Below are 13130 nucleotides of genomic sequence, written 5' to 3'. Positions count from 1 at the left end.
CTCAACTGACTGAGCCACCCAGGCTCCCCTATTGTCCTCTTCTTACTGAGTTTGAGAATTTATATTTTCAGGATGCAGGTCCATTATCAGATATAAGATTTGCACATTTTCCCCTTAGTAAGTAGCTTCCCTTTTATTATCTCAACTATCTTTTGAAGATGAGAAGTTGCTAATATTGATGAAAACTAATTCATTAGGGTTTTTTTTGTTTACAGATCATGTTTTTGGTATCTGAAAAGTTTTGCCCTACCAATGTTCTCCTCTTTTTTTTTTTTTAAGACTTTTATAGTTTTAGGCTTTACATTTAGATCTATGATCCATTTCAAGTTAATTTTTGTATATGGTGACAAGATATGAATCACAGTTTATTTTTTGTATAGAGATATCCATTTCCATCATCATTTGTTTAAAAAGCTTATCTCTGGGGGCTCCTGAGTGGCCCACTCACTTAAGTGTCTGACTCTTGAATTTTGACTCAGGTCATTAACTCAGGGCCTTGAGATCAAACCCTGCCTCCTGGGGGGGCGCCTGGGTGGCTCAGTGGGTTAAAGCCTCTGCCTTCGGCTCAGGTCATGATCCCAGGGTCCTGGGATCGGGCCCCGCATCGGGCTCTCTGCTCAGCAGAGAGCCTGCTTCCCTCTCTCTCTCTCTCTCTCTCTGACTGACTCTCTGCCTACTTGTGATCTCTGTCTGTCAAATAAATAAATAAAAAATCTTTAAAAAAAAAAACAAAAACAACCCTGCCTTCCCCGCACTGCCGGGCCTCTTGCTGGGTGTGGTGCCTGCTTGAGATTCTCTCCCTCTCCCTTTGCCTCCCTCCCCCTGCCTCTTAAAAAAAAAAAGTTTTTGCTGCATGGAATTGCTTTAGCAATTGCAGTTGATCATATGTGTGTTGCGTTTCTTTGCATTTCTTTTTTTTTTTTTTAAGATTTATTTATTTTTATCAAGTGAGGAAGGGTAAGAGGGATGGGGAGAGAATCTCAAGCAGACTACCCCACAGAGCACAGAGCCCGACAATGTGGGGCTCAATCTCATGACCTGAGCCAGAATCAGGAGTTGGACTGAACCACCCAGGTGCCCTTTGAATTTTTTACTTTTATTGATCTTCTAAAAAACTGCTTTTTCTTCTCCATTGTTTTGGGGGTTTTGTTACATTTGTTTCCACTGCTTTCATTTGTCTTAATTTATACTTCTTTTGAAAAAAAATTCTATTTTCTTTAAATTCTTTTTTTTCTTGGTTTAATTTACATTTCTTTTCAAAATTTTATTTATTTTATTATTTATTTGAAAGAGAGAGAGAGAGATCACAAGCAATGCAGAGAGGCAGGCAGAGAGAGGGGGAAGCAGGCTCCCAGCCGAGCCGAGAGCCTGATGCGGGGCTTGATTCCAGGACCCTGAGATCATGACCTGAGCCAAAGGCAGAGGCTCAACCCACTGACCCATTCAGGCACCCCTACATTTCTTTTTTTAAAAATTCAGGTTTTTTTTTTTAAGATTTTATTTGAGTGGCTCAGTGAGTTAAGCCTCTGCCTTCAGCTCAGGTCATGATCTCAGGGTCCTGGGATCGAGCCCCATATTGGGCTCTCTGCTTAGCAGGGAGCCTACTTCCCCCTCTCTCTCTGCCTGCCTCTCTACCTACTTGTGATCTCTCCCTCTGTCAAATAAATAAAATTTTAAAAAAAGAAAATTTTATTTGAAAGAGAGAGCCAGAGAGAGAAGGTGTGAGGGGAGGGGAGGGACAGGGCAGAGGGAGAAGCAGACTCTTCACTGAGCAGAGAACGGATGTGGAGCTTGACCCCAGGACTCTGGGATCATGACCTGAGCTGAAGGCAGAGGCTTAACCAATTGATCCACCCAGGCGCCCTTAAAAAAAATTTTTTTTTCAAAGAGGAGGCTAAGGTCATTGATTTGAGATTTTTCTTACTGTCTCATATAGGCTGTTAGTGCTATAAACAATTAAGTAATATTTTATTTGCATTTATTTGCATTCCATAAATTCTGAAATGTGTTGTGTTTACTGACAATACACTTCAGTTAGAAAGCTGAGGGCAAAAGAATGATTACAGGGCACATGGGTGGCTGAGTTGGTTGGACAGCTGTCTTTGGCTTGGATTGTGATCCCGGGGTCCTGGATCACATCAGGCTGCCTCTGCTGTGCAAGGAGTCTGCTTCCCCCTCTCCCTCTGCCTGCCACTCCCCCTGCTGGTGTGCACAGTCGCGCGCTCTGTCAAATAAATAAAATCTTCAAAAAAAAAAAAGTATATATAAAGAATGATTACAGAGGCACAAAACACTGGAGACAGTGAGCATGTAAAAGAAGATTTTTTTTTGAGGCATTATGTGTTAAAAGGAACAGAGAAATGTGATGGTGCTAAGAAGGGTATAGTGATGTTTCAGGTGAGTATTTTTATAAGATGAGAATATTTTATCATATATATATATATTTAATTTACTTATTTAAATATAATTATACTTTCACTTATGTATTTGTTACATAGTATGTATATTGTGTGTGTGTATATACATATATATATATACACACACACACACACACACATATATATATATACTGATCATAATGGTGTTTTTTTTTTTTAATATTTTATTTATTTATTTGAGAGAGACACAGTGAGAGAGAGCATGAGCGAGGAGAAGGTCAGAGAGAGAAGCAGACCCCCGTGGAGCTGGGAGCCCGATGCGGGACTCGATCCCGGGACTCCGGGGTCATGACCTGAGCCGAAGGCAGTCGTCCAACCAACTGAGCCACCCAGGCGTCCCTGATCATAATGTTTTAATAAGAAGGAAAAGTGTATGCTGCCTGGGAAAGACAGGGTGCCCTTAGGAAATCTCCTCAGGAGAGCTTGAGATTCAGTGCTCAAGTACAGGATACTGACTTTATTAGCTCATTTCTTATCATAGGAGGGAAAGCAGATGAGGTGGGTATAGTTGGAGGTAGGCTAGTAGATTTTCTAGTGACAGTTTGAAGCATACTAAAGCTTTTGACTGCCCTTGAACATAATTCAGTGTATATTTGCAACAACTCCTGGCAGTGTTCTAGGTGTTTCAGAGGTATGACACTGAATCATTTGCATGTTACCCTGTTCTGAGATTGGTATTTAAAAAAGCAATTAGAATAATCGGTGCCAGTGCCTAGAATAGTTCCTGGCACCTATGGCTGTTCAGTAAATGTTTGTTTATTGAATTTGGATATAAATACTTGGGTAATGTGTTTAGATTTTTGGTTTTTCTGAAACACTTTAGTTAGCTACTTAGTGATCATTGATTTGGTTGGGCTGCTTTTACAAGTTAGGTTTTGGTTTTGTTTTTTTTTTTTTTTTTTTTAAAGATTTTATTTATTTGACAGGCAGAGTTCACAAGTAGGCAGAGAGGCAGGCAGAGAGAGAGGAGGAAGCAGGCTCCGCATGGAGCAGAGAGCCCGACGTGGGGCTCGATCCCAAGACACTGGGATCATGACCTGAGCTGAAGGCAGTGGCTTTAACCCACTGAGCCACCCAGGCGCCCCTAGGTTTTGGTTTTTTATAGCTCATCTCATTCCCTGTCTTTTCATTGAGTACACCTTCGTGTGTAATATAGTTTAAAGCTTTATACGAAGCTTTAATAGGTATTTATTCTCTTTGTGTGCTAACCATATGAACTAGGTCCCCTGAGAGGATGGAGAAGGAAGAAAATTTTGATACTTAGGGAATTTGGAGATGACATCCTAAAGATGATGACAGTAACTGGGCTTAGAAGGAGGAATAAAGCAGTGCCAGAAGCACAAGGGAAGGTAAAGAGCCCAATAGGAAGGATTTCACACTCATTAGGAAGTCTGAAACACAGTTCACATGTGGCTCGTAGTGGATGAGAAGTTGATTTTAGGAATATGTTTGGAGAGCTGGTTTAGTGAATCCATATCATTGGCCTAAACATCCTTGATCTGACCCATTTAAAAACAACACAATACATACATATATACAACAAGGCAAATCCCTCTGTTCCATGTGATTCTCCGCCAGCCCTCCTCCTTGGAGTTGAACTTCCTTAGAGTGGTTCATATTTGAGATCTGTTCTTCTTTCCTCAGGTATTCCTCATGCTAGTCTGATTGATCTTGCTTCACATGATACCTCACCAAAACCATTTTCATTATGACCACTATTGGCCCATTTTGTAGATCCAGTTTACAAAATCTAGAGTTACCTTGCTTCTCTGACGTCCTTTTCTCTTCTATCTTTACCTCTACCAATTAATGTGAGTTTTCCAGGCATTGTGCTTGGTGCTATAAAAGAATACAAATGAAGAAATATGTTTTGCCTCAGTCCAACGTTTGGTTGTGGAAATAAAATAATACAAAAGAATGAAAAAAATTACATATTAGTGTTTACGTGGATGTGTATTTCCACATACCATGCTTAGACCTAGAATTGTCTTCTCTTTATATCCTGTTCCTCTTTACATAGGTGTTTTACAAATTTTTCTCTTAATAAAAATGTTTATCTTAATTGCAGATACATACATCCAGCTGCATAGTTGACACTTCTTAGATAATGAGTTTTAGGTGACTTTGAGACATCTTCCAGGGAGAACTTGTGATTCTCTGTGCTAGTTCCCAACCAAAAAGCAAGAAAAAACAAGCATGATCCTCTTTTACTATTTCCTGTCTTAATGAATCCAGAAAATCTTTTTTGGAATTATCTTTGGTACCTCCCTCTCTGTCATACCCAATAAACTGTCACCAAGTCCTAATGATTTTTACCTCCTGTAATGTGTTTTAATTCCATTCCTTTATCTCCATCTTTATTCTTACCTTTATGGGAAGTCATTAGTCTCCAAAGTGGAAAGCATATGTATACTCCAGTGTTGTGTGTATTGGAGATTGGGGGTGGGGGAGAAACGGGATGAAAACTTTATTCTTATTTTTTAGTTTGAAAAATTCTCCATTCTTGTGTCTAAGAAAACAAAATCAATGTAGTATTGCTTCTCTTGATCTGAATGGCAGATGATCACAATTTATTTCTGTGGTATTCCAGGAGAAGCTTAGGTCTTTTCATTATGGAAAAGTTGGTAGAATTGCTCTTACTCATTTGCTCTTAGTGGCTCTAGCATATTACAGTTTTAAATTGGCTCAGTTAAGAAGATTTACAGATTATATTAACTGGTTTTAATTCAACTAATCTTCACTACTGGACAAGCAGCTTAAAAGATATACCTGCATGAAACTACTGAGTGAAAATAATACTAAAATGAGTTTTTGAGCAAATAAAATGACAGAGCTGAGCTTTTTTTCCTCTTCTGGTATGAACTCTTAACTGTCACTGTACAAATTAGAAATAAGGGTGACCTAAAATAAAAAAAGAAGAAAACATTCAGATTATCAATGGTAGTTTGAATATGCATTTATGTCATTAATCTTGCTTTTAGTTTAAAATGTATCTTGAGGGGCGCCTGGGTGGCTCAGTGGGTTAAAGCCTCTGCCTTCGGCTCAGGTCATGGTCTCAGGGTCCTGGGATCGAGCCCCACGTCGGGCTCTCTGCTCAGCGGGGAGCCTGCTTCCTCCTCTCTCTCTGTCTGCTTCTCTGCCTACTTGTGATCTCCATCTGTCAAATAAATAAATAAAATCTTTTAAAAAAGTAAAATAAAATATATATTGAGATACTAACTAATGAAACTATGACAGTGTTATGCTTCATACTCTTTGATATTTTGAGTTGTGTGATAATTCAATCCAGTCCTTAAATATACAGGCTTAGTAAATTGTATTAAAAATATGTTTTGAGAGTTCTCCCAGTGTTCTATACCTTTGTCCAGAAACTTGGTCTTTCTGCTCTATTTAAAAATTAGTAAAATCCAGTAAACAGAGAATATACTAAAATTCATTTCTTTGTCGGGAAACACTTTTGAGGCAGGGTTAGAAAACACAGCTGAAGATTCAAAAAACAAATATTAGAATAAATCATTCATTGTACAAAATTAGCTATATTGAGGTGGATGAAAGTACAGGTCCTTTAGTTATCTCAATTTATGATTTTTTAAAAGGATTTATTTATTTATTTTGGGGGGCTGGGTGCACAGTAGGGGGGGAGGGGAGAGAGAGAGAATTTCAAGCAGACTCTGCACTGAGAGCTTGGAGCCTGAAGTGGGGCTGAATGCCAGGATCCTGAGATCATGACCTGAGCCAAAGGCAGAGGCTTAACCAGCTGAGCCACCCAGGCACCCCGCAATATATTATTTTTGTTAGAAGTTCACATCTTTTACATTAACTTGGAACTTCACTGTTTGTTTTGTGACATGTTATCTCATGTAAAAATGAATTATACCTCCTCCCCAACCCCTTTCTTCTCTGTCCCTCCCACAGATCTCAAATTTTACTAAACAGATGTGGTTGTTTATGTGAGTTCTTTAATAAAACCTATAAAGTCTGCATGCTTTATGATCCACCTTTTGAGGTCTTGGGTCTCATTTCTCACCACCCTTCCTTCTGTACCTTTTGTGCTCATGAACTGCCTTTAAAACCTTCATACTAAACGTTCTCCTGTCTTTCCTGCCTTTACGCATGTTGTTCTCTGTACCCTGAATGCTGACCTTTCCCAGTTTACTTGCTACCTACATTTTAGGTCTTAACCTGAATGGCACTTGCCCTGGGAAGTCTTTGCTCATCTTCCTGGCTAGATCTGTCCGTCTTTCTCCCTCTCTCCCCCTCTTACTCCCTCTCTCACTTTCACTAACTCACCATTCACTCACATGCTCATGCACACACAATTGTAAGCTCTTACATAATATTGTGTATGTATTTGCCTTTTGTTGTACTTATCACAATGAACCATTTTACCTTTATGTGCATGAACAGTTGCAGAGATAGTCATTGACATTATACAGATGAGTGTTAAGTTCCATGAATATAAGCTCCTTGTTTTTATTTATCATTCTGTTTTTCCAGTACTTAGGTATATGAGTGGATATCACGTCAGGGAGTTTGGCTTTCATTCCTAGGAAAAACAAAGAGCCATTGAAGGCTCCATAAAAGTAGTAGTAATGACTCATACCAGAATTTGGGCTTTAGGAAGATTAACTCAAGACTATAGTTGAGTGAAGGAGAATTGAGTGAAGATTAGAGCCAGAAAGATCCATTAGATGGCCCTTATAAATTGAAAAATGTGAGGACCTGAAGTCTTTGCAGTGTAGATGGAGAAGAGATGTTGCATTTAGTAAATGTTTGAGAGACAGAATCCACTAGCATTTGGAGACCAGCAGACTGACTATTGTCAGAGGTGAGGACAAGGAGAGATGACTTAAAGTTCAGGCTATTAACTTTTAGGTCATTTACCAGGTCAATAAGTATAAGATAATTGGCAGTTCAAGGGGGTGAAGGATTATTTGCATCTTAAAACAATTCACAGGCATGACCTTGACCACTGCTCTATAGTTTTTTTAATAGCTTTATTGAAATACAGTGCACATACCATGCCTTCCACCCATTTCAAGTGTACAGTTACATGGTTTTGAGTATATTTATAGACGTGTGCAACTGTCACAACAGTGAATTTTAGAGGATTTTTATCACCTCAAGGAGAAACTCCCTCTTCTTCATCTATTACCCACTTTCCCTCTCCGTCCCAGCTATTTAAAACCACTCACCTTGGGACGCCTGGGTGGCTCAGTGGGTCAAAGCCTCTGCCTTCGGCTCAGGTCATGATCTCAGGGTCTTGGGATTGAGCCCCGCATCGGGCTCTCTGCTCAGCAGGGAGCCTGCTTCCCCCTCTCTCTCTGCCTGCCTCTCTGCCTACTTGTGATCTGTCAAATAAATAAAAAAGTAATAAAAATAATAAATAAATAAAATCACTCACCTGTTCTTTTTCTCTGTATATTTCCTTTTCTGGACATTTTATGTAAATTGAATCTTACCATATATGGCCTTTTGTAACTGTATTCTTTCACTTAGCATAATGTTTCCAAGATTATTCCAAGTTGTAGCAGGTATCAGGACTTCATTTCTTTTTGTGGCCAAATAATATTCCATTGTATGGATATATATCACATTTTGTTTATACATTCATCAGCTGATGGACATTCAAGTTGTTTTGAGCTTTGGGCTATTTTGAAGTAATGCTGCTATAAACATTTGTGTACAAGTTCTTGTGTGGACATAATGTTTTTGTTTCACCTGGTTATGTACCTATGAGTAGAATTGCAAGGTCATACAGTAACTCTGTGTTTAATCATTTGAGGAACTTCAGAATGTTTTCCAAAGCTAGTTATACCACTTTACGTTCCTGCTGGGCTTTGATTTTCTGTGCATCCCTGTCAACACTTGCTGTTATCTGTGTTTTTTATCCTAGTCATCCTAGTAGGTGTGAAGTGGTGTCTCATTGTGGGTTTGATTTGCATTTTCCTCATAACAAATGATGTGAAACAACATCTTTTAATGTGCTTATTGACCATTTGTATATCTTCCTTGTAGAAATATCTCCTCAGATCCTTTGCTCATTTTTTCATTGCTTGTCTTTTTATCATTGAGTTGTAAGAGCTCTTTATGTATTGTCAATAGCCATCTCTTAAAAGATCCATGATTTGCAGATAAATTTTCCCATTCTTTGGGTTGTCTTTTCACTTTTTGATGGTGTCCTTTGAAGCACAGAAGTTCTTAATTCTGCTCAAGTCCATTTTATCTATCTGTTTCTTTTGTGTTTTATGCTTTTGGTGTCATATGTAAGAATTCTTTGCCAAATCCAAAATCATTAAAGTTTGACTATAAATTTTCTTCTAAGAGTTTTGTAGTTTTAGCTCTTACATTTGGTCTTTGATCCATTTTGAGTTATTTTTTTAATACCATCTGAGGTAAGGATCCAGCTTCATTCTTTTGCATATGGCAGTTCAGTTGTCCCAGCACCATTTGTTAAGAAGCATATTCTTTCCCTGTTGGGTGCTCTTGGCACACTTGTTGAAATCATTTGACCACAGATGTTTTTTACAGTGTTTTTTTTTTTTTTTAAGATTTTATTAATTTATTTGACAGAGACAGACACAGCGAGAAAGGGAACACAAGCAGGGGTAGCGCAAGTGGGAAAAGCAGATTTCCTGCTAAGCAGGGAGCCCAATATGGGGCTTGATACAAGGCTCAATCCCAGGACCCTGGGATGATGACCTGAGCCCAAGGCAGATGCTCAACGACTGAGCCACCCAGGAGCCCGTACAGTGTTTTTATAAACAGTGAAACTGTATTTTAAAAAATTCGTACTATGTGGATTTCTCTTTCACAGATGTTTCTGTCATTAAAGATTGTGCTTATTTTTTTTTTTTTAAGATTTTATTTGTCAGAGAGAAAGAGAGAGGGAGGGTGCACAAGCAGGGAAGCTGCAGGCAGAGACAGAGGAAGAAGCAGATTCACTGCTGATCAGGGAGCCCAATGTGGGGGGCTTGGCCTCAGGACCCTGGGATTGTGACCTGAGCTGAAGGCAGATGCTTAACTGATAGCCACCCAGGCTCCCAGATGGTGTTTGTTTTTAAGTAGGCTTTTAGGGATGTTTGTATAATTTTAATACTATACTGTATACTACAGACTCAACTTAGAAAAATGCATAATTTGCACATGTGAAACGGGTTGTGATCATGAAAGATGAGTTTAGAAAGCCATGTTTCTTTCCCTGAGAGTGACATTTTGGCTTCTTTTTTTATTGGTACTTCCTGAGTGCTAGACACTGGACTCTAGTATACAGCTTACAGCTTAAAAAGAGTATATGACAGTCTTTTCCTCAATTTGCTAATTGTTTGTAAGATATTGGGAACGGGCAAAGGAAGGTAATAAAATGATGTGTGAATACCATGTGAGGTTTTTAGTTCATAAAGGTGGTATCTTTTGAGTCCATATAGGTTGTACAGCTTTTTTTACTCTAGTATAGGTTGTTTGTTTGTTTGTTTGTTTGAGAAAGAGAGCATGAGCCTCAATCTGGACGTAGGACCCCCTCCCCCCACCCCCAAGGGGAGGGATTGAATCTTTTTTTTTTTTTTTAAAGATTTTGGTTTTTTTTATTTTATTATTTGAAAGAGAGAGAGAGAGAGATCACAAGTAGGCAGAGAGAAAGGAAGGGAAGCAGGCTCCCCGCCTAGCAGAGAGACCGATGTGGGGCTCGATCCCAGGACCCTGGGATCATGACCTGAGCCGAAGGCAGAAGCTTTAACCCACTGAGCCACCCAGGTGCCCTGGAGGGATTGAATCTTAATCAGGCTCCACATCCAGTACAGAGCCTGACACAGGGCTCGATCTCACAACCCTGAGATCAGAACCTCAGCCGAAATCAAGAGTCAACACTTAACCAGCTGAGCTCCCAGGTGCCCCTAGTATTAGTATTATTTGTTCTTGTTTTTGTTGTTAAACATTTTCTTAAGATCAAGAATCTTAAATTGAAGTCATTTGCTTTCCCAGGGCTCTAAATTAGAATATGAGTACCATGGATGCTGCTGAAAAGAAATGAATAATAAAGAGGAACTATTAGGTAGCTTGATGCTTTTCATAGTGAGTTTTGGGGAAGTTCATTATTGACCACATGATTACTGAGGCCCATCATATGTGATCATTAAATTCTTTCAGTGTTTTTTTCTTTTCTGTATTCCTAGGAACTCAACAGATCTTTCATTGAATTAGCTGGAATTGAATAGTTTAATTTGAAGCATTTGTCACTACGAACCTTTCTCTTTAATGCCACTATATAATTTTCTGTCCCCTTTTTCTTAGGAATCTCAGCAGTCCAGTTTTGGCCCCGGAGAACAAAGTGAGTATTTCTTTTCCTCTTAGTTCTCAAGTTAAGCTTTTTATTGAGCATTCATTTCTCATGGTCTTATGTACATTGCTTTTACAATTCCTTCACATGTCTTATCCCAGTTTTTATTATCTGTTGATTAGTAATGAGTTAAACCAAATCTTGGTTTAAATTAAATTTAAAAATGAAGAATTATAGATTAATGGTGATCAAAATTAACTATTTTTATTAAATATTTGAAGTTCAGAGTTCATGAATTCAGTTTGATGGGTACCTCATAAACCCAAGAACCATTCTTCTATCTTCCTGTCTCCTTTGTGAAGGTAATTGGTTCTGTGAGAGTTAAAATTATAAGCAGGAAGGGGTTGTAGCTTACTGTAGTTCTTCTCTTTCTGTGTCTCTATTTAGTTATTCCTTTTTTTTTTACTGTGTTAAGTTAGTCACCATACAGTACATCATTAGTTTTTGATGTAGTGTTCCATGATCATTGTTTGCATATAACACCACCTAGTGCTCCATGCAGTCCATGTCCTCCTTAAAACCCATCACCAGGCTTACCCATCTCCCCACCTCTCTCCCTTCTGAAACCCTAAGTTTGTTTCCAGGAGTCCATTGTCCCTCGTGGTTCGTCTCCCACTCCCATTTCTCCCCCTTCATTTTTCCCTTCTCCTCATGTCCTCCCTGCTATTTCTTATGTTCCACAAATAAGTGAAACCATGTGATAATTGACTTTCTCTGTTTGACTTACTTGCCTCAGCATAATCTCCTCCAGTCCCATCCATGTTGGTGCAAAAGTTGGGTATTCATCCTTTCTGATGGCTAACAGACACATGAAAAAGTGTTCGTCATTAGCAATCAGGGAAATTCAAATCAAAACCACATTGAGATACCACCTTATACCAGTTAGAATGGCAAAAATCGACAAGGCAAGAAACAACAAATGTTAGGATGTGGAGAAAGGGGAGCCCTATTACACTGTTGGTGGAAATCCAAATTGGTGCAGCCACTATGAAAAACAGTGTGGAGGTTCCTTAAAAAATTAAAAATAGAGCTACCGTATGACCCAGCAATTGCACTACTGGGTATTTATCCCAAAGATACAGATATAGTGAAAAGAAGGGCCATATGCATCCCAGTGTTCATAGCAGCAATGTCCACAATAGCCAAAATGTGGAAGGAGCCAAGATGCCCTTCAACAGACAAACGGATAAAGAAGATGTGGTCCATGGTTCATTTTATTTTTTTTTTAATATTTTATTTATTTGACAGAGAGAAATCACAACTAGGCAGAGAGGCAGGCAGAGAGAGAGGAGGAAGCAGGCTCCCTGCGGAGCAGAGAGCCTGATGCGGGGCTCGATTCCAGGACCCTGAGATCATGACCCGAGCCGAAGGCAGAGGCTTTAACCCACGGAGCCACCCAGGCGCCCCAATGTGTTTATTTTTGCTGGGTCTTTAGGTCTGGGAAGAAAGTCTGCCATTGTAGAACCCCCTTTCACCCCCTGTCTTAGTTTCTGAGAAAAACTTGAGGGAATAATAGCCTTAGGGAATTTTTTTTTTTAAGATTTTATTTATTTTAGGAGTGTCTGAGTGGCTCAGTGGGTTAAGCTTCTGCCTTTGCCTCAGGTCATGATCTCAGGGTCCTGGGATTGAGCCCCATGTCAGACTCTCTGCTCAGCAGGGAGCCTGCTTCCCCTTTTCTCTCTGCCTGCCTCTCTGCCTACTTTTGATCTCTATCTGTCAAATAAATAAAATCTTCTAAAAAAAGATTTTATTTATTTTGCAGAGAGAGGGCACAAGCAGCGGGGAGCGGAGGGCAGAGGGAGAGGGAGAAGCAGGCTTTCCATGGAGCAGGTCCATCCCAGGACCCTGGGGGATCATGACCTGAGCCATCCAAGCACCCCAGCCTTAGGGAATTTAAGTCTGGTCGCAAGAGACGTTGGCTGTGTGAATTGATAGTGATAAGGTCAGGAACCTTGGAAATATCTAGGCTTCCCCATATAGCTCTACAATAAAATAAATGGTCTTTTTGCCAAGAACAACTAACTAACTTCTTTAGTAAATAGATCTACACTGGTTCTGCCCTAAAGCTATAGTTGTAGGAAAAGGGGACCCACCATTGTTGATATGTAGAAAATAGCTATAGGCCAGAAAGTTTGGGTTTGTTTGTTTTTTTTTTTTTAAGATTGTATTTATTTATTTGACAGACAGAGATCACAAGTAGGCAGAGAGGCAGGCAGAGAGTGGAGGAAGCAGGCTCCCCATTGAGCAGAGAGCCCAATGCAGGGCTCAGTCCCAGTCTGGGATCATGACCTGAGCTGAAGGCAGAGACTTTAACCCACTGAGCCACCCAGGTGCCCCCAAAAGTTTACATTTTCTAT

The 13130-nt window shown here is 39.6% G+C and overlaps 1 protein-coding gene across 3 annotated transcripts in view; it reads left to right on the top strand.

The window, feature by feature from the left end:
- Window positions 1–13130, top strand: part of AFF4 (AF4/FMR2 family member 4) — an 88014-nt gene that overhangs the window by 50324 nt on the left and 24560 nt on the right. For all 3 annotated transcript variants that reach the window (XM_032837591.1, XM_032837589.1, XM_032837590.1), the window contains one exon: window positions 10728–10764. In XM_032837591.1, coding sequence (XP_032693482.1) covers window positions 10728–10764 — 37 coding nt within the window. The remainder of the gene's footprint in view (window positions 1–10727; window positions 10765–13130) is intronic.

Source organism: Lontra canadensis, unplaced genomic scaffold (assembly GCF_010015895.1).
Source record: "Lontra canadensis isolate GAN:19392208 unplaced genomic scaffold, GSC_riverotter_1.0 scaffold99, whole genome shotgun sequence".
Lineage (NCBI taxonomy): Eukaryota > Metazoa > Chordata > Mammalia > Carnivora > Mustelidae > Lontra > Lontra canadensis.
The sequence above is the reverse complement of the archived record's forward strand: the minus strand, read 5'-3'. Positions and strand labels throughout refer to the sequence as shown.